The following is a 20,625-nucleotide window of genomic DNA, read 5'->3' as shown; positions in this document are numbered from 1 at the left end:
GTAAGTGCTGATTGTATGCTAAACCTGGGCTCAACATTAGTCATTGCTTGCCTGCCCCATATCCATTATAAAACAACAACTTATATATTTATATAGTGCCTCTCGCAAAACAAAATGTCCTGAGGGTCTTTACAAGGGGAAAGGTTGATGCTGAGCAGAAAGTAGAAGAGACGATAGGGGAGGCGACTGAAGGCACAGTCGGGGAGTAGGAATGGAGGAGGCATTTGAAAGTGGAAAGAGAGGTGACAAGGCAGAGAAGTTCAGAAAGAAAATTCCACACTGCAGGAAGTGATGGCTGTGTACTTAGAGGTCTTGTTTTTCAGAGCACCTCTCACTGCCCCCCTACTTGCTCTATGTCTCTTCCTATGAGCTAGAGGTTGAGAATGTTTGGCTCAGTTGCTAGCACTCTCACCTCTGGGTCAGAAGGATGTGGGTTCAAGTCCCATACCAAAATTTCATAGCATGGTGCAGCACAGAAGGAGGCCATTCAGCCCATTATGCCTGTGCCAGGCAGATAATTCCAGCTGGTGCTCCAATACAGCACTGTCAGAGGTGGCTTCCTTTGGATGAGATGTTAAATTGAAGTCCTTTCTGCAGTTTCTGGTGGATTTGCTGGATGTTAATAATCCAACAGCACTATTCAAAGCAGAGTTGGGCTTTCTCCCTGTATCCTGGTTGACAACCCTCCAACGCCATCACAAAAAGATCAACTGACCATTCAATTGTGAGATTATGTTATGCACAAAATAGCTGCTGAATTTGCCTATGTGACAACAGTAATTCATTATACTTCAAGCTTACTTCGACCGTAGTCCCAGCCCCATAGCCTCTACCATCGAGAAGGACAAAAGCAGCAACATCGTGGGAACACCATCACCTCTAGGTTACACACCATCCTGACTTGGACATGAATTTCCACGTTCCTTCATCAATGCTGGGTCAAAATCCTGGAATTCCCTACCTAACACCATCGTGGAAGCACCATCATCACAAGGACTGCAGTGGTTCAAGGAGAAGGCCCAACACCACCTTCTTGGCGCAACTTGGGGTGGGCAACAATTGCAGCCTTGCCAGCCCACACCCGAGAACAAGTGTTGAAAAAAATAGTGCGCAGAGATGTTTGAGAGAGATGAGATAAGGTGCAATATAAATGCAAGGTCTTTCTTTCAATATTCTGTAAGTGGGAAACATGGACAGAGTCATCAATATGAAATCAAGAGCACGCAAAATTGGCTCACCACAATGGCAATGAACCACGGGTCAGTCAACACCCGAAAGAGAAAAGATAGACTGGCATTGCGGATTTTACCCCTTCAACTCTGACGAAGGTTCTCAACCCAAAAGGTTAATCTTTTCAGATGCTGACTTTTAAAAAAAATTATTCTTGGCAATGGCCACATTTATTGTCCATCCCTCGATGCCTTGACAAGGTTGTTTGGATGTGGAGATGCCGGTGATGGACTGGGGTTGACAATTGTAAACAATTTTACAACACCAAGTTATAGTCCAGCAATTTTATTTTAAATTCACAAGCTTTCGGAGGCTACCTCCTTCCTCAGGTGAACGTTCACCTGAGGAAGGAGGTAGCCTCCGAAAGCTTGTGAATTTAAAATAAAATTGCTGGACTATAACTTGGTGTTGTAAAATTGTTTACAAAGGTTGTTTGGAGACAGCTCCCTTTCCTGAAGGACATCAGATTTTTTTTACACAACAACTTGGCAGATTTCATGGGTCTTTCTCCTGATGCTAGCCCACAAAGTACCAGGTTTATTGAGTTCCAGTGGGGTTTGATCTCACCACCTCTGGGTTAGTAGCCCAGCGCCATATCCACCACACGACCGTTCCCTGTACTGCTGTACAGTGGCAGGATTCTCTATTTTTATTTCAGATCTCCAGAATTCGTAGCTTTGTCCTTTTATTTTCAAACTCGTGATAAATGACCGGATTTTTTTTTTAAAACCTGTATTTATTGTTAGTTCGCTTGCAGTTCCCAAAAGTAATGTTTTGACCAGCAGGACTCAAACTCGAAATAAAAACAAGACAAAAATGTCACCCCAAAACCATAATGCGCCTTTTGTCTTTTCAGACACAGACAAGTCTCACTGTACGTATCCAACGCTTTCTGGTTTTTTTTCAGATTTTCAGCATTTGCAGCCTTGTTGTGACCCCGAACTCGATTTGATCCCTCGGGTTTCTACTAATGGGCTGGCCTAACTCCATTCGTATGCCGGGAGCTATTAAATTGCTTGTCAGCTGTATGCATTGAGGGTTTGATTTCCAGCTGAAATCAGCAGGAGGTTCAACATTCAGAGTTTACACCAGCCTGATGCATATCTCCTGCTACAGAGCCTCAGCAAATCCTTAGGTCAAGCGATGCGTGTTTTTACTCTGAGTAAATAACTCTGAGTCACTTCTACTCAAACAGTTGCAGTGATTCTGTTGTAAATTTGAACTTGATGTGAATCTGCAGGACTAATATACACGAGGGGACTGTGGGCTTGTAGTGTTTGCTGTATCATTACAGGTGATTCATTGCCACTACCTGCACTGCCCAAAGTGAACATGTCTTATTTGCATCACCTGAACTATTCCAGTTTGCTTCTGAAAGCCAATAAGCCTTTAAGTCAGTGTTAGTCACTCATTTTTTTTTTGCCAATGGCCATAATCTTGTGCTCAGGAATGAAAGAGAGAACTTGCATTTATATAGTGCCTTTCACAACCTCAGAACACCTCAAAGCGCTTCATAGCCAATGAAGTACAGAGGAAAACTGTTAAATGAATAATGATTTTGCCAAATCATTTTATTCACTTAACCGTTCAATTCTTTAATCAGATTTAACTGTTGTATTAAGTTTGGCAAGAAGTTAACAACGGAATGTAAACTGGATTGCAATTGCAGTACTGTACAAACAGTCACACAGTTGTTATGGAAAACTGAAAGTGTATTTATGTCATTTGCTTCATTACTATATACACATTACAGAGCAGCACAAGAAATCTTCAACTAAAAGGCAGCGATACACCAAACTGTTGAGTGATTTCACCCTGGGACACTTTTGTCCCATTCAGCATCGTGATTCCTTTCACCTCATCTTGTTTAGAGGTGGCCTTTCCATTATTCGCAGAGAGAGTTTCTGCCACAGTTTGTTGCCAAAGGGGTTGTGGGCCGCTAAAACATCGGTAAATTATAATCACAAATTTTGAGCGTTAGCATACGTAATCTAAAGCACTTGACACATTGATTGCTTGAGCCCTAGCACCTGATGAGGTGAAAAAGACTCTGAAGCATCAATGAATTGGTCACTTGGCGATCTTCACACCTACAACAACAACTTCCATTTATGTAGCGTCTTTAACGTAGTAAAACGTCACAAGGCACTTCACAGGAGCGTTATCAAACAAAATTTGATACCGAGCCACATAAGGAGATATTACGACAGGTGACCAAAGGCTTGGTCAAAGAGGTAGGTTTTAAAGATCATCTTAAAGGAGGAGAGAGAGGCAGAGAGGTTTAGGGAGGGAATTCCAGAGCTTAGGGCCTAGACAGCTGAAGGCACAACCGCCAATGGTGGAGCGATGAAAATCAGGGATGTGCAAGAGGTCAGAATTGGAGGAGCGCAGAGATCTCGGAGAGTTGTAGAGCTGGAGGAGTGTTATAGCGCTAGAGAAAAACTCTTGGACAGAGGGCTTAACACATTGATTGGCAAAAAGGTCTTAACAATTGGCATTAGCAAGGCAGCACCATGCCTAGATGAATAAATCCAGACTTTTGCAATTCATTTAAACATTTTATTCATTTGTTATTCATTAAATAGGGACAGCTATCATTAGAAAAAATTGAAAAAGGATTTGTGCATGGAGATTTTATTCTTTTAAATGCTTTATTCCTTTTTCGGTTATTCATTTAAGTGAGCATGATTGTACTTTTGAACTGTAGTCATTGTTGTAATGTAGGGAAACGCAGCAGCCAATTTGCACACAAGGTCCCAATAATAGCAATTAGATAAATGACCAGATGAGCTGTTTTTACTGGCGTTAGTTGAGGGATAAATGTTGGCCAGCACACCAGTAGAACTTCCTCTTCATCAAATAGTGCCATGGGACATTTTATGTCCACCTGAGCAGGCAAACGGGGCCTCAGTTTAACATCTCAACCGAAAGTGGGCACCTCCAGCTGTCAGCCTAGATTATATCGAAGTCTCTGGAGGGGTCTTGAACCTACAATCTTCTGAGTCACAGACAAGAGGATTCCACGGAGCCAAGGCTGACACCTGTTCCAACATGCTGTCCTAATGGAGTGTTGGACACACGTGTGTTCATGGTTCTTCACCCACAATCTCTTAATTTCCAATGTGCCAGAGTGTGGAGTTACTCAGTGGATGTTGGGATAGCCCCATTGTAACAGTCTCCTTTGTCTCCTCCCACAGACAACTGAATAGGCTGTGAGCAGAACCACTGGGAACACTTGGAACAGCAGCACTATTGAGGGCCACTGGTGAAGGAAAAGGAACATTCCCAAGTTCTACCAACATTAAACGCATTGGATAGAAAATTCAAATGGCTGCTCACTAAACATCAACTGCTCCATCCATTTTGGTGAGAAAGAACGGCCTTAAAATTAAAAGGGTTACTTTTTATTTATATCTGAGGACATAATTTGTGTTAGAACTATTACTGTATCTCTTAAATAGATTCAGAATCTTACAGCACAGAAGGAGGCCATTCTGCCCATCATGCTTGTGCCGGCTCTTTGAAAGAGCTATCCAATTAGTCCCACTCCCCTGCTCTTTCCCCATTGCCCTGCAATTTTCTTCCCTTCAAGTATTTATCCAATTCCCTTTTGATAGATACAATTGAATCAGCTTCCACTACTCTTTCAGGCATTGCATTCCAGATCATAATAATTCGCAGCGTAAAAAAAAATCTCCTCATCTCACCTCTGGCTCTTTTGCCAATTACCATAATAAATCTAATAATGTGACATTATTACAACAAATGCACTGCACACCCTTTCTGGTTGCTCTCCTTCCCCATGATAAAGATGATTCATAGAAATCATGTGCAGTAATATTAGTAACGAGCACATTTGTATTAAATTCCTTTGTTATTTAATGAAGGTACTAACCTGGGATAATAAAAGGAATCTCATACAAACGTGTTAACATGCTTGTCACCAATATCTCACCACACGATTTCAATCCAAGTGTCTGTTTAACTATATTGTTATAAAAAGCAAGGTTTTAGAAAAGAAATTAAAGTTATGCTTTATGCTTAAACAATAAATGTCGAAGACATCTTTGGAACAGTGGATGGGAGGAGTGAACGAGCTCGACAGCATGAGGGAGCTGAATGAATGCGCACAATTGAAATGAGACAATAACCAGAGCCCTAGAGCTAACGACAATTAGTTAATTCACTCCCCACCTCACTTCAAGTTAGTTCGTCCAATGATGCTATCACTACCCACTGCTTACGCAAAAATTTTTAAAATAAATAAATTGGGTAAGAAACAAAAAAAAGCATATTAGTGCACAAATGTCAGCCTTGTCATTTGACCTTTCATTGCTTGTCTTCCTACCTCATTGCCATGCATGTTTCCAACGTATTTCACCTCAGGGATCCCCACAGTGTGTTGGCTGGAGTCCTTCCCTGAGATTGCAAGTACCCAGAGATCTTTCCCTGCAGGGAACCAAATAATTAAGCAATTTGAGTGAATGAGACAGGAAGACAGAGACACAAGAGCCCGGAACATGAAACCAAAGATTGATTCTTTGGTGCAATATGATCTGTACTGACACATTCAAATGGGGGCTGAGAGAATGAAGTGAATCCTGGAGTACAGTTAACTAAAATGAATCTTTTTTGTTCATTTATTTATGATAAAAATCATGCCGAAACATACCACCATGCCGTCATTTGTGATGAAAATTATTGATGACACCCTCTGGCTCATTCCACAAAATAAGGTTTGCCAAATATTTTATCATGAAGACACTGCCCCTTTAAATATAAGGCAACAATTCTCCTTAGAAACAAAACAGAACCAAAATCAAAATGGGGGATGAAAGATTCCAAAAATTATAAATTATTCCTTGTCTATCCAATGTTGAATACAAGCTGAAACTTGCAATTGAAACTGTTACAATAATCTGAAACCCCTTCAACATTATGCAACCTTTAGAGTGATAGACACCATAAATACCCATTTTAAACGACTGGTTTGGGTTGGGTTCCTATTGATTCCAATGGTGCACTTGAAATTCCAGCATTAAAAGGGTCCAGCTGGAAAGATATCATAAATTAGTGTCAGCTTGGCTCAAGGCTAACACTTCAATGCAGTACTGAGGTGGTGATGTATATTCAGGGGTGCTGTCTTTCAGAGCAGATGTTAAACTGAGGGGCCGTCTGCCTGCTTAGGTGGATGCAAGAAATTCCGTGGCACTATTCAAAAAAGAGCAAGGAGTCCTCCTGGCGTTCGGGCCAATATTCCTCCCTCAACCAATGCCACCAAAAAGTGATCATTCATTCCCTTGTTCTTTCTGGGATATTGTTATATGCAAATTGGCTGCTGTATTTGCCTACATAACAGCAATTTCTGCACTTCAAAAAGTAATTAATTGGTTCTAGAGCACTTTGGGACATTCTGAGGCTGTGATAAAGGCTCTATTTAAATACAACTAGATTGGACTTTGTGGGGCGAAATTGGGCCGTTTAGCGCTTGTTTTGTTAGGCGCTACGCAGACAACTAAGCCTTGAAAATGGGGTCCAAGACGCGTGCGCGCACTTCTGATGGGATGTGTGCAGGATGCACACTTGGTAAAGGGGTTTGTGTGTACGCGCACGCGCCTAACGACCGTCGGCAGCATGCAGAGTAGAGATTATGATGTGAATCAGTGTGCAATGCTGATTTAAAGGGACAGCTGCTATTTTGGAACTCCACACTCCATCCAATGCACTGTCTTAACCTCACATAGCTGAACAGGACCTAAAGCGCATGAAGGACCCCCCACCAGTGGTATTTAAAGAAATCATGCAGGAGCTCCAGGTTTTGGATTATTTCTTCTGGCTGCAGGTGCATTTGTACTTGTTTCTGGAGGTTCCCTATGCTTGGATAAAGTTTCAATACTTTACAGGGTGTTGGCTGGCTGGCTGACAAGCAACAACAAGGGCACTGGCAGGGTGGCAGGGGTGAGAGCATGAATGCTGCCGTCCTGAGAGAGGTCAGCAGGTTCGTTTTCCATGGAGCCACTGCCACTTGCTTCCTCCTGTTACACGCCACCTTCTCCTACAGAAAGTGGGAAGTGTGTCAGTGAGTGGCCTGCAAGATGTTTGGGTGTTGTGGCTGCCATGGTTGAATAGCTACCAGTCTGTATGATCTGTGAGTTGTGGGTGTGAGGCTTGCAACAGTGCTAAGTGTGTGAGGGTGAGATAAAGCATATGATTTGGATGGTTGAGTACTGACTGAAAGAGATTGTTGGTAGGTGGGTGATGGTGGTGTAGTGAATTGAGCAGTAGATAAGGCTAATGTTGCAGTTGGTATGTTATGCCACTTGAAGCGTGAACTCACTCACCTTGACAACTCGTTTTAAATCATTGAACTTCTTCCTGCATTGCATTCATGTTCTTGGAGCTATCCTCCTTGCATTTACCTCTTCCCCTACTTCTCCCCACTGCCTCTTCAGCATATTCCTGGAGGGCTTCCTGCTCTTCTGCAGATACAGGATGCCCCTCCTTCTCTGCGTCTCTTGCACCAAGACCTCCAGTGCATCATCAGAGAACCTTGGCGCACTCTCTCTCCCAGACGCAGCCATTCTTCAAAGTAATCACACCACAGATTCAGTTTTGAAACGACTTCCACCACTTCTTGCACCCACAATGCACCACCCCTTTAAGAGGTGCAGGCTGCCTTTAAGAGGCGCAAACCACTGGGGATATCGGGGCCCCCTGCTGATGAGTGCAGGCAATCAACAGCGCAGGTAGCGCTGGCTGCATGCAGCAATCATTTAAAACAGTAGGCAGTGCAAAGGAAACGTGCTGTCTGCACCGCAATGACTGGGCGCAGGTTGCTGAGCGAAACGAAGGGCGAGATTTTGAAGTATCACTACAGTATTGTACGTGAGCAGTGGGGCAATGGCAATTTAACCCCCCTATTGTTTTCAATGGCGCATTTGAAATTCCAGCATTAGAAATGCTTAAAGATGGGAATGCGTCATTGATGTATTTCCCACCACTTGCGTCTTAGCAATGCCACGTGCTAGAAATGCAGGTTAGATTGGTTACATTGTAGAACTAGTTGATTCTGTTCCAGTTAATGTCGTCTTCAGCAACAATCTCATTGGAATTAAAGGTCATGTGAGCACCTTCAGGGTCTTTTTTTAATTTAAAATCAAATTTGAGTATTCTGTAATCCAGTTTTTTTTTGTTCTCTGACGAGCTTTAGTAGATAAGCCGCCATTTGTAAGTGTCAGATATTGAGAGTGAGCGATTCTTTGTGTAGCTCACTTTTTTATATATCGGTTTATTACCATAACAAGGTCAAACATGACATGAAGAAAGAACATGGACTGCCTTTAGTACAATGCTGGTGAGATTGTCTCTCCTATAGTGTTAATGCCATACTGCAGTCATACTTCTTCGCAATCTGTCACTTCCCAAGGATAGTAATATCCTCTGATAAACTCAATATGACAAACATTAACAAAGAGTGATAGTAAACTGTAGATAATCCCTGCACTGCAGTCACTGCAATTTATGCACACTGACTGCAGTCTGAGATAGGGAACATTGATAAATGTCATACAAGAGACTGAAGCCTTTTATTTTATTGACATTTCCTACCAATGTCGGTTTTGGCTGTGCATTAATAAATAACGCAAAATACCAACTCATGCGCTCGTTTTTAGACAAAGGAGAAGACTCCAGTGAAATGTGATTTGACAGAATATTTGCATTTGTTTTACAGGAGTCTCCTGGATAGGTGAAGATCTTGTATTTTCTGATGGGTGCAAATCAACTGGCTGTTGAAGTCAAAACATTTTTTTTTCTGAAGACAGGATAGCGGAGATGAGTTCTGAGGCACATTTGGTTGGGACATTTTGGATTTATTGCAGAAAAGTTGTAACTTGAGCCAGGTTTGGATCAATGAGGTTTGGATTGCCTGGGATGACACTGCCCTCTCAGGTGGTCATAAAAGATCCCATGGCACTATTCGAAGAAGAGCAGGGAAGTTCTTCCTGGCCAATATCTATCCCTCAACCAACTCCAGACTATCTGGTCGTTATCACATTGCTGTTTTTGGGACCTTGCTGTATGTCAATTGTCTGCCGCGTTTCCTACATTACAACAGTGGCTACACTTCAAAAGCACTTCATTGGCTGTAATATGCTTTGGGACGTCCTGAGGACATGAAAGGCGCAAGTGCTTTCTTTTCTTTTGACCATGTAAAGTGGGAGGTTTTGTTTGCTCTGCACACGTGCATTCACTCTTACAGACTAGTGCTATGTCACAAAGTTAAAGAAAAATGTATTTGCTCACCTTTGCTGCCTTGGACACTGAGCAAGCCCTCAGCTGACTCCAGGGAGGGGAGAGGGAGGGGAGCAAGCCTGGGTTGGCAGCAGCCCACAGTAATAATGTGGAGCCAGGAGGAGCTGTAGAGCCTGAAAAACTAATTGGAGCTTGCGCAGCACAAACTCCGACTAGTTTAAATGATAATTTCCCAGAAATGGGCGCAGGACCTTGAAGCCTACGTGACTTCAGGCGGGCACCAGTGCCGCCTGAAAAAAAGGCCCTGACGAATTTAGCGACAGCCCGCACGTGTGATTCGGGCGCGGGCCCTTGCTCTGCTAAAATTCGTCATCATTGCCCACTTTACGCCCATAAAACGGACACAATGATGTTGAATTTGTGGCCCTCGAAGTCTCTCTCAGAACCATTGTTTTACTGCTGACACTTCATCCAAGTCTCCTCCATTATTTAAGCTTCCAACAGCACTATATGAAACTTCAGTCCATTAAACATAACCTAACGGGATGGAGCTTTCTCCTGCTATGTGAAGTGTGCATTTTTATTATTTCAATTAATTCTGACCGCAGTATTTTTCCCCCTCTGATCATGTGCGGCTGGGGCACTAGCTCGCTGGAAGATGAATTTGTTTTTGATAAGAGCCAGTGACCTGAAAGTACAGAACAAGATTGAGCCTCATATTGACTTTAATCCAAAAGCACTATTATAAATGAGGACTAGGCTCCACAATCCCTCGAGGCTTTTATATATACTTTTGTAATCTGATTCTCTCCCACTCCCCGTAGAAACAGAATTACTGTCTGTGACTGGCCACATCCTCCAACTGAGTGCAGGGTGTGTTGGTGCTGCACTGTAGCTTTAGGTATGTGTGTGCTATGTTGCTGATCAGACAGGAGATGAGATGTAATGTTAGGATGTTATACTATTTAGTTATGATGCTTTTATTACCACATTATAATAGGAAACGGGCAGCATTTTTTTTTCCTCAACAATTTTTCCCTGCCAACCTCCTGCCCCCCTCCCCCCATATTGGCTTCTTCAATTGATGCCACCCACCCAAGTGGCTATTAGCCACCTGTGATCCTTGGTCATTCAAGGCCCCCATTCTATTGACAATCAATGTCACACAAGTGTAATTAGGGGTCGCTGGATAGTAATCAGGAGTTGGACATCCTGGCTGATTTCCTGCTCCTTAACTCAGGGGCACAGAGACCGGCTGCGGTGAGCTAAGTCATTACAATACATGAGATTGACCCTCGGGCCTTCCTGTTTGTACAGTTCAGCTACTCACTGGATAATCTCATGGGGCTATCAGGAGAGTTCAAGAAGAACGTTTTGACGATATATATTTTTCAAAAGCTCTATTTTCGCCACTACCCCTGTTCCCATGTCCTTGGTGACCAAGCTATCCTCCTTAGTTGGGAATGTGGGATTGTCTGCCCTGTGCTCATCAATGCTTCTCTTTAAATCAAATAGGTACTAAATCGGCCAGTCGAGTTAGAGGTCACAAGTGTGGCGGGTGTGGAAAATGGCAAAACGTCATAATGGTGCAGTACTTTTCTGAGGTAGGGGTTGCAGGACATTGTTGGGACAGTGTTGAGGGAGGATTACTTTGCATCCACCCATGTTTGTTCTGACCTGGGAGTGCTTGATGCTGACATTGGAGGCAATAAGTAGAACAGTGTTCCACTCCCTCACCTTGACAAATGCCTAAATGCATATTTCTAAAAATACGTACTTGTGGTGAAGTGTAACAGATCTACACCACCTGCTTTTTGTTTTAAGAGAGATCAGTGTAAAGGGACTCACTCATGAGCCAGCCTGGGACACATACAACCTCATATTTTGCTTTGTTATTTCTGCTCATTTGTCCCAGTCTAAGTGGGTACCAGCAATTCAAAATAAAAAATAACCAGTGTTAAAAAAAAACCAGCATAAAAAATGGTCCAGACCAGTAAAAACAGAATAAACTAGGGAGCGGAATCTCTTATTAAAAAGAAATGGCTTATTATTCTGATTTCTGAATGTGTAGCTCTTTGATTTATGAAAACAAAAAGGGTAGGCATCAACGATGTGACTCAATGATTCTCCCATTCATAAAATTAACAGCAACAGCAACCTACTTTTACAAAGTTCCTTTCACATAACAAGTCACTTGAGGCGGCGATGTGAACACTAACCTGCCAATAGGTAACAGTTAGGGAAAAGTGACCGAAAACACGGTCAAGGGGGTAAATATTGAGGGAGGCTTTCAAAGACGGTGAGAGAGGTATCACGGCAAAGAGATTTGAGAAGAGAATTCCACAGTGCTGGGGTTCTGGAACGTTCTGTCACTTTTGGTGGAACAAAGTGGGGGAGGGGCGAACGCACAGTTGGCCTGAGTTTGAACAGCAGAAGGTGAACGCTGGGACATAAGGCTAGAGAAGATTATGCAATACTGTGCAGCTTAAATCCACATGGAGTGACATCTCAGCCTGAGACCCACCGCAGAGTAACAAGGATTCAGATCTATTTTTGAACATATGTACACAAAGTCCTCAGGGACAAAGTTTTTAAAAAATGCTGTATTTTCACTGCCATTTAAACCTACAGCACAACTGTTGATAATAACAAACACACTTATTACCTTGTTGAAAGCCTGTAATAAAAAAAAAACAATACATATTTTGCACTGAAGATTGTCTGATACAAACCCAGTGAATGTCGTATCATGAACTGACCTCAGGAAAGCACCCTCTACAGGTCTGGCATGGCATTTCCATTCCCAAAATCGGGCAAGTTCCATAATCTATCCCGCCAGATTGCCACCCAGGTGATGAAGGTGAAAATCTACCCCTTGACCTCAAGGGGTAGGTTATCCACCCGCACGGTCCCAGTGTAGAGCTGGGAGTGCCATAGCGGGAAAAAAAAAGACTTGCATTTACATAGCGCCTTTCACGACCTCAGAACATCCCAAATCACTTTATAGCCAATGACATACTTTTGAAGTGTAGTCACTGTTGTAATGTAGAGAAAAGCACGCGCCTGTCTGCAGCTCATAATTTTCCATCATGCGTAAGCAGGAAGTAACACCAATCGGCACTCAGCTCTGCGCCATTTTCCCCTGTGGCTCCATATCCATGTTTGAGGTGATTTTGCCAGTACTGGCCCATCATTGTGACACTTAGATGCACATTTCTGTGTTTGTCATTGGTGTTGGCAATGCCAACACTATATTAAATGAGCTTGGGCACTGAGTGTGAGCCATGGCTCAGTTGATGGCACTTTCATCTCTAACTCAGAAGGTTGTGGGTTCAAGCCCTACTCCAGAGAATTGAGCACATATCTAGGCTGACATCTCAGTGCAGTACTGAGGGGGTGCTGCATTATCAGAAGTGCTGCCTTTTGGATGAGATGTTAAACCGAGGCCCTGTCTGTCCTCTCAGGTGGACGTAAAAGATCCCGTGGCACTATTCGGAGGAGCGTGGGAGTAATCCCTGGTGTCCTGGCCAATATTTATCCCTCAACCAACATCTCCAAAACAGATTATCTGGTCATTTATCTCATAGCTGTTTGTGCACAAATTGGCTGCCACATTTCCCTACATTACGACAGTGACTACATTTTAAAAGTAATTCATTGGTTGTGAAGCGCTTTGGGACATCCTGAGGTCGTGCAAGTTTGTTCTTTCCTTCTATGGTGCTCTGGGTGACTTATATAAACCATGAGCTACATGTTCTACTATCACTCTATCCATCTCACACCTTCTGTTTTCACCTCAAGCTCAAAGTTAAAAGCCACCTCACACTTTGGTTAAAGGCCATACCAGAGACAATGCTTCAGGCAATGGTTTGTTCTATGTTTGTGATTCATTATTGTGCAGGCTGCAAATAGAACCGTCGGAGTAACTTTGCCTCATTAATGGTGCTCTGTGCTATGATAAACGTCAATTGACAAAGACATAAGCGTTAATGTTTCCCTATCTTGCTCCAGCAACAGGCTAGCATTCTGTGTCAGCATTAATGGGGATGAAGGGGAGTAGTTTGCAATTTTTGTGACTACATATATTTTTAACAGCAGACTGCTGAACACACCCAACACTTAACAACGGACAAAATGTAGAGAATCCTGCTCGTTGTATGTGCCTTCCTCAATCATACAGAACCCAGGTAAAACATCCTCTGTATCACGCACTATTCATCCAATATGCTTTATGGAGCCCAAAGTCTGTGCTGCAGTGAATTTATCCTGAGTAAGCTTTAAAATACTAGGAAATTGCTGGTGACAATGCCCTTGGTCAGTCGCTGACTATAAGTTTTATATATATATGTAGGTCGTGCCTGACAAACCTGATTGAATTTTTTGAAGAGATGACTAAAGTAGTGGACAGGGGAATGTCAATGGATGTTATTTATATGGACTTCCAGAAGGCATTTGATAAAGTCCCACATAAGACGCTGTTAGCTAAGATAGAAGCCCATGGAATCGAGGGAAAAGTACGGACTTGGTTAGGAAGTTGGCTGAGCGAAAGGCGACAGAAAGTAGGGATAATGGGTAGGTACTCACATTGGTAGGATGTGACTAGTGGAGTCCCGCAGGGATCTGTCTTGGGGCCTCAATTATTCACAATATTTATTAACGACTTAGATGAAGGCATAGAAAGTCTCACATCTAAGACACAAAGATTGGTGGCATTGTAAGCAGTGTAGATGAGAACATAAAATGACAAAGCGATATTGATAGATTAGGTGAATGGGCAAAACTGTGGGAAATGGAATTCAATGTAGACAAATGTGAGGTCATCCACTTTGGATCAAAAAAGGATAGAACCGGGTACTTTCTAAATGGTAAAAAGTTAAAAACAGTGGATGTCCAAAGGGACCTAGGGGTTCAGGTACATAGATCACTGAAGTGTCATGTACAGGTGCAGAAAATAATCAAGAAGGCTAATGGAATGCTGGCCTTTATATCTAGAGGACTAGAGTACAAGGGGGCAGAAGTTATGCTGGAGCTATACAAAACCCTGGTTAGACTGCACCTGGAGTACTGTGAGCAGTTCTGGGCACCGCACTTTCGGAAGGACATATTGGCTTTGGAGGGAGTGCAGCGTAGGTTTACTAGAATGATACCCGGACTTCAAGGGTTAAGTTACGAGGAGAGATTACACAAATTGGGGTTGTATTCTCTGGAGTTTCGAAGGTTAAGGGGTGATCTGATCGAAGTTTATAAGATATTAAGGGGAACAGATAGGGTGGAGAGAGAGAAACTATTTCCGCTGGTTGGGGATTTTAGGAGTAGGGGGCACAGTCTAAAAATTAGCCCCAGGCCTTTCAGGAGCGAGATTAGAAAACATTTCTACACACAAAGGGTGGTAGAAGTTTGGAACTCTCTTCCGCAAACAGCAATTGATACTAGCTCAATTGCTAAATTTAAATCTGAGATAGATAGCTTTTTGGCAATCAAAGGTATTAAGGGATTTGGGCCAAAGGCAGGTATATGGAGTTAGATCACAGATCAGCCATGATCTTATCAAATGGCGGAGCAGGCATGAGGGGCTGAATGGCCTACTCCTGTTCCTATGTTCCTACATCAAACGGTGATGGAGCTGGGAGAGACACTTCAGAAATTAACTCCACCGAGCCACCTAATGGCCAGAGTTGCAGCTACATCGTGACAGTTAACATAGCAAAATTGACTGGGAAATGTTGACAAAGTAGCTTGCATTGGTGAATGTTGACAGAAAATCTTGACTGAAAATTGTGACAACAGGAAGTAAAGTTTGTGAACAGGAAATGTGCACCCTATGCAAGAATTTTAATAATGTACAGATATATGTGTCACTGCACCCCTTAGATAAGAGCAGTGGGAGGAGCTTGTCAAAAGCTCTTCTGCTTTTAATTTTGTCTGCATGCTATTTATCGTGCACCCACTAATGTGTTTGAGTAAATTCCTCTGTGCTATTTTAACACCGATAGCAACCTGCTAAAGTAAGGACAGTCATTTAAGAAAACACATTAATAGATGCACTGAAAGTAGCACACAGAGGGAATTAAACCCACAAGTTAGCTCCCCCAACCCATATAAGCTGCTGTTATATTACATTTAGTGGGGTGCTGAAGCCTACCAGCTCCTGGGGGGGGTCTCACACAGCCAGTGGCAGCCCCAGAGTAAATATGCCGGATTTGCTAAGGCTGCCCGGATCTTTTTGCGGGAGCTGGACTTAGTGAGTCCTAGCAAGGTTACTCTGGAGGTTACAGCAGGCTACCCGAGACCTGCACATCAGCAGCCAGCAGCACCAATGCCCCCTTCCAAACCGGGAATCTCCTCAGTGGTTCTACTGACTGGCCACCGTAACTTTGGCGGAAGATCGTCGGAAAACCCGGATAAACCGCAGAACGGGAAATTCCCGGTGAATATAAAAGCAGCCGCAGAAAGTACTTCAAGGTAATTGGTGTAAGGGAGTCTATATTTTTATACATCAATGTATTCATCCTTATTTAATAACCTGGGTCCTTCCTGCTTTAAAGAGAGATCCTCACTAACTGGTGTTACTTTCAAACACCAAATGACTGGATAGGACTGTGACAAACCTTAACATCGTACTAATATAAACATAGGGCTTGTTTTTTGTTTAAACGTCATCAAGGGAACAGGTTTACTGAATCCTAACAGAATGAGGAAGTGATTGATGACCAGTAAAGCCACAGTCAGCAATCTGAGGTGCTTTGGGGAATTGTCATTTCAGCTGCACCTGATAAATCAGCTCCCTGAGCTCTTAGGCTCAAGGCTTGCACCAAGAACATTCTCCTAGTCGAGTTATTAGTGCTCAGTGTTCAAACAATACTCCTAAAAAAAGAAACCAAAACAGATAGAGAAACGCAAAAAGGATGTTAAAGTTATAAGGGGGAATTTTGCACGGCTCATTGGAGGAGTAGCCTTGTGATCAGTGACGCCACGAGGAGAGAGCGGGGCAGGGAGATTAGTTTTGGATTCCTTCAGCAAAGAGCAGGCATAGTCACGATGGGCCAAATGGTCTCCTTCTGGGCTGTAAGCTTCTAATGTTCTACCATATGACTAATGTGAGGTACACTATCTTTACTATTAGCAAGAACTGACCAAACAAAATGATCAAAATGCATTATAAGAATGCACGGCAACTACAGCAGCCTAGACTTGAAGACACTTTAGAGAACTTTTCACAGTAAGTTGTTCCTGGCTATTCTTGGAACCTGAAAATTCCCTAGTGTATCATCCTGTTCCTTCAAGGCAGTTCTTTAAAAAGACACATACTCAAGAATACAGCAGTGAATTCTTCCAGCCTGGGCCTGGTTTGAAATGAACTCCTTTCATTGATTAATCCGATCTCAAACCTACCTTGTGAAGAACGTCCGATGCTGTAAAGGTGAGTAATGCTGGGGTAGTTCAAGTGAATACACTTGAGGAATCTTTGGAGTGCACTGAAGTTGTGATAGATGTAGCCATCGAAGCAGGTACTTGGGGTCAGGATAAAATCCACAGTCTGGGCAGAGTATGGGGCACGAGCTGTATTCTCAATGGTTACCGTCTTCGAGACTGGGAAATAGCCAGGAGCACTGACCTGCAAAGACAAATCACAAGCCTGGGTCTAGACACAAGTATTGCAATTTAAGTGAGCCATTTTAAAATAATAAAACCAATGATAATATGTTGCTTTGATGGCACGATTCCAATGTTCCATTAATAAATCCTAGTAAAGGCCAACAACAATTCATCAGGGTGATTCCTGGGATAAAGGACCTGAGCTATGAGAGATTGGGTGAACTTGGGTGGTGTTCCCTAGAGACGAGAAGGTTAAGGGGTGATCTGACTGGGGTGTTTAGGGAGTTGACAGGGTAAATAGGGAATGACTCTCCTCTTTTGTAGGGAGGCCCTGACTAGGGCAATCTTAGAATTCAAACTAAACGGGTTAAAAGCAAATCCGGAAGAAAACCACAAAGGATACAAATAACTGTGATTGCTTAAAAGCTGAAAGAAAAACAGAAAATGCTGGAAGTGCAGAGCAGGTCAGTCAGCATCTGAGGAGAGAAACGGACAGACAGAACCCTTCATCAAAGGCAAACAAGCATATTCAAATATTTAGGAAAAAATTGAGGAGGAAAAGAAAAAAAACAAGATACTCCAATCACAGAAAACACAAAGGGTTTTGTGAATGTGGAACACGTTGCCCAGAAGACCATAGACACAGAAACAATTTGTGTTTAAAAGAAGATAAATGCTTAGTTTAGAAGTAAGGGTATTAAAAGATCTGGTGAAAGAGTGGCAAATGAGGATTAAAAAGATGGCGAACAAATACTATTCTCTTCCTCTTAATCTATTTATTAAAACTTATACTGTTCGCTTTGATAGCTCTTGCAAGTTTTCTTCATACTCCCTTTTTGACCTCTTATTACTTTCTTTGTATCCCTTTGTTGCTTTTTATAGCTCTCCCAGCCTTTTCTTTCAGCTTGATACTGTCCCTTACCTTGTTTATTGACCATGGTTGCTTAACTGCACAAGTGGAGCTTTTGCCTTTTAGGGGTATGGACTGGTCTTGTATTGTACCAAAAACTTCTTTATACTTCCCACTGTTTGTCTGTAGGTTTACCCATGAACAGCTCAGCCCAGTTTACTGTGATCAATTTATTTCTCATCCCTTGAAAGTTCGCCTTACTTAAATTGAAAACCTTGTTTTTTGACTCTTGCTTCTCCCTCTCAAACCTAATATCAAATTCAATCATATTATGGTCACTATTCACAAGATGATCCCTTACAGTCAGATTGCTTAATCTAGTATGGCCTTATATCCCTTGTTGGTTCTAAAACATATTGATCCAGAAAACTGTGCCAAATACATTCTAGAAATTCATTACCTTTACTACTTGAGCTATTCTGATTCTCCTAGTCTATGTAAAATTTAAAATCTCCACTATAACCACTCTCTCGTTACACTGGATGTTGTACCTCAATCTGATAGATGCCAGCGACTAGCAGTCGGAAATACTCTCCCTCCTTGGTTGTGTTGTAGACTTTTAAGTTTGTCCGACCAGCAATATGTACTGATGCTCCTGAGATGGGTTGTCCATTTGATGACATCACTCGACCTTTAACACCTATTGACAAATTTTGAAAATTGAATATCAGAGAAAAAAGATGAAATATGAAGCAAGGTTTACACATCTTTTTACAAGACATTAATTAAGGGGTAGTGTTTGTGCTTTGGGTGCAAAGGGGAAATTGTGCCCAAAATTAGCTTGAAATTTCGCTGCTTAGGTTACGCTTGAAGTTTCCACTAAAATTCATTTGCATGGTCACAAAAGTAAAATCTTCCATGAACCAGCGCAATCGAGCAGCGTAATAGAACGTAATCATTTCCTTTTTTTTTCCATTTAAAATCACTGAAAATGACTTGAAGAAACTATACTGAACCATTTAATAGTTTAATTGGTGTACACTAGTCAGTTTCTTAGTAAATTAAATATTTTTTGATATGAAAAAACCTTTAAAACATGCCTACAATGCCTGTGCGCCTAAGAAAATGAGCGCAATTTGAAGAGCCTTCCTGAACCAGCGCAATCAGCAGAATCTCGCAATTTTGACCTGGAGGCGTGGTCAGTTTTGTGGGGGAGGGGGGGCCTGATTCGGGCGAATTGAATCTTTGTATCAGCGGAAAAGATCGTGGAAAACACAAACGTAAGTGGTTTTGTGAGTAACTCACCTAGGTTTAAAATTCCCCAATCTTTTGCACTGGCTCGGCTGATTCCACCCAGATCTCGTTGGAATCTGGGTGCAAAACCTAATGGAAACAAGTGGAAACTTTCCCTTCCCCCCCCCCCCGCCCCAAGTAGTCGAGAACCCATTAATTTTCACCCAGCCATGTTTTCAATCATTGGAATAAGGGGGTAGTTTTCCAAACGTGCGCTACAGGCAGAGAGCCTTGCCCGCTGACCTGGTGTATTGGGCAATCGCTGCCACGCAGGTTCGCGATATGCACAGCCAAAGGACGATAAAAAGGAAAAGAAAATATCTTGTAACAGACTGCAGATTCCAAATGAAACAGTTGTGGTTAGCACCTGATTCATTTATTATTTAGCATGGCTGGAGAAGTAATTGGTTAAAAAGTGGCTCAGAAGAGAATCTTTGGAGCTTCGCTTATAGAGGGACCATTTTGGCAAATCACAGGGGTGGAGAAAATCACATACGCCCCAGGATTAGTAGATAACAGCACCTGCTAGTACGTTCAAGCCTGGTAAAATGGGTTTTCAGAAATTGGCAGAGCCATGCCACATAAAGAGGGTACACTCTGCTGGTGGATTATTGAACTTTAAATTTACACTGGGTTAAGAGGATCAGTAGCTGCTTGAGAGGGGTTAAAGAACCAATATTACAGATTGACTGCCATTTTGTCATTCCTGCTAGCAAAATCCCATTCTCAGGAATCACAGCCTGGAGTTTCCAATCAGCGTTAACTCTGCAGTGACATGGGTTACCACCGATGTTTAAATAATGCCCGTAGGAAAATCTAGGCTTGCATCTTTCAAAAGCACATACGGTTACTAAGAAAATAGAGAGAAATATGGCCCAATATTCTTAAAGGAAGCTGCATTGCTGGTTAAGTATTTCTAGTACTGGTGGGTCTTAAAACTGAACCGGCCTCTGTCAGAATTGATTGGACATTGATAGCAATGCACTGAATAGAAAATAAATTTGAATTATACTCAGCAGCTATGGGGACATATGATATGCCAATAATATTTAAGCATATGCATTAAATACTCTCATACATAATAATATCTCTAAAATATATAGGCAAAATTTTAATGGTTCTGGGGCACAAGTACAATGGGCATTTCAGGACATCCATTCATCAGGACTGTGCTCAATCTGTAGACATTCAGTCACTGTGTTTAAAAATACCTTGTATATAAAGTAGGGAACACATGCAAGGCTATCAGTAAATTACACAGAGAACAATGGGTAGCTGGGAGTGAGTACAAGGATGTAATGTAATCTCAGGGTTCAGGCACCATCGTAAACTGCAGCAGTGAAGTTCGAACAGTTTATTGTAGTCATCTGCACCCCAAGATTAGATTGTTGCTCTCTCACATG

The 20,625-nt window shown here is 42.3% G+C and overlaps 1 protein-coding gene across 4 annotated transcripts in view; it reads right to left on the bottom strand.

The window, feature by feature from the left end:
* LOC137345020 (carboxypeptidase D-like) overlaps positions 1–20,625 on the bottom strand; it is a 212,676-nt gene that overhangs the window by 66,534 nt on the left and 125,517 nt on the right. For 3 of the 4 annotated variants that reach the window (XM_068008366.1, XM_068008367.1, XM_068008365.1), the window contains exons 16-18: positions 18,481–18,629; positions 16,876–17,098; positions 5,579–5,679 (exon numbers count right to left, since the gene is read on the bottom strand). In XM_068008366.1, coding sequence (XP_067864467.1) covers positions 5,579–5,679; positions 16,876–17,098; positions 18,481–18,629 — 473 coding nt within the window. The remainder of the gene's footprint in view (positions 1–5,578; positions 5,680–16,875; positions 17,099–18,480; positions 18,630–20,625) is intronic. The other variant, XM_068008368.1, reaches the window with a different exon arrangement.

This window comes from Heptranchias perlo, chromosome 28 (assembly GCF_035084215.1).
Source record: "Heptranchias perlo isolate sHepPer1 chromosome 28, sHepPer1.hap1, whole genome shotgun sequence".
NCBI lineage: Eukaryota > Metazoa > Chordata > Chondrichthyes > Hexanchiformes > Hexanchidae > Heptranchias > Heptranchias perlo.
This window is presented reverse-complemented; position numbering and strand designations above follow the sequence as displayed.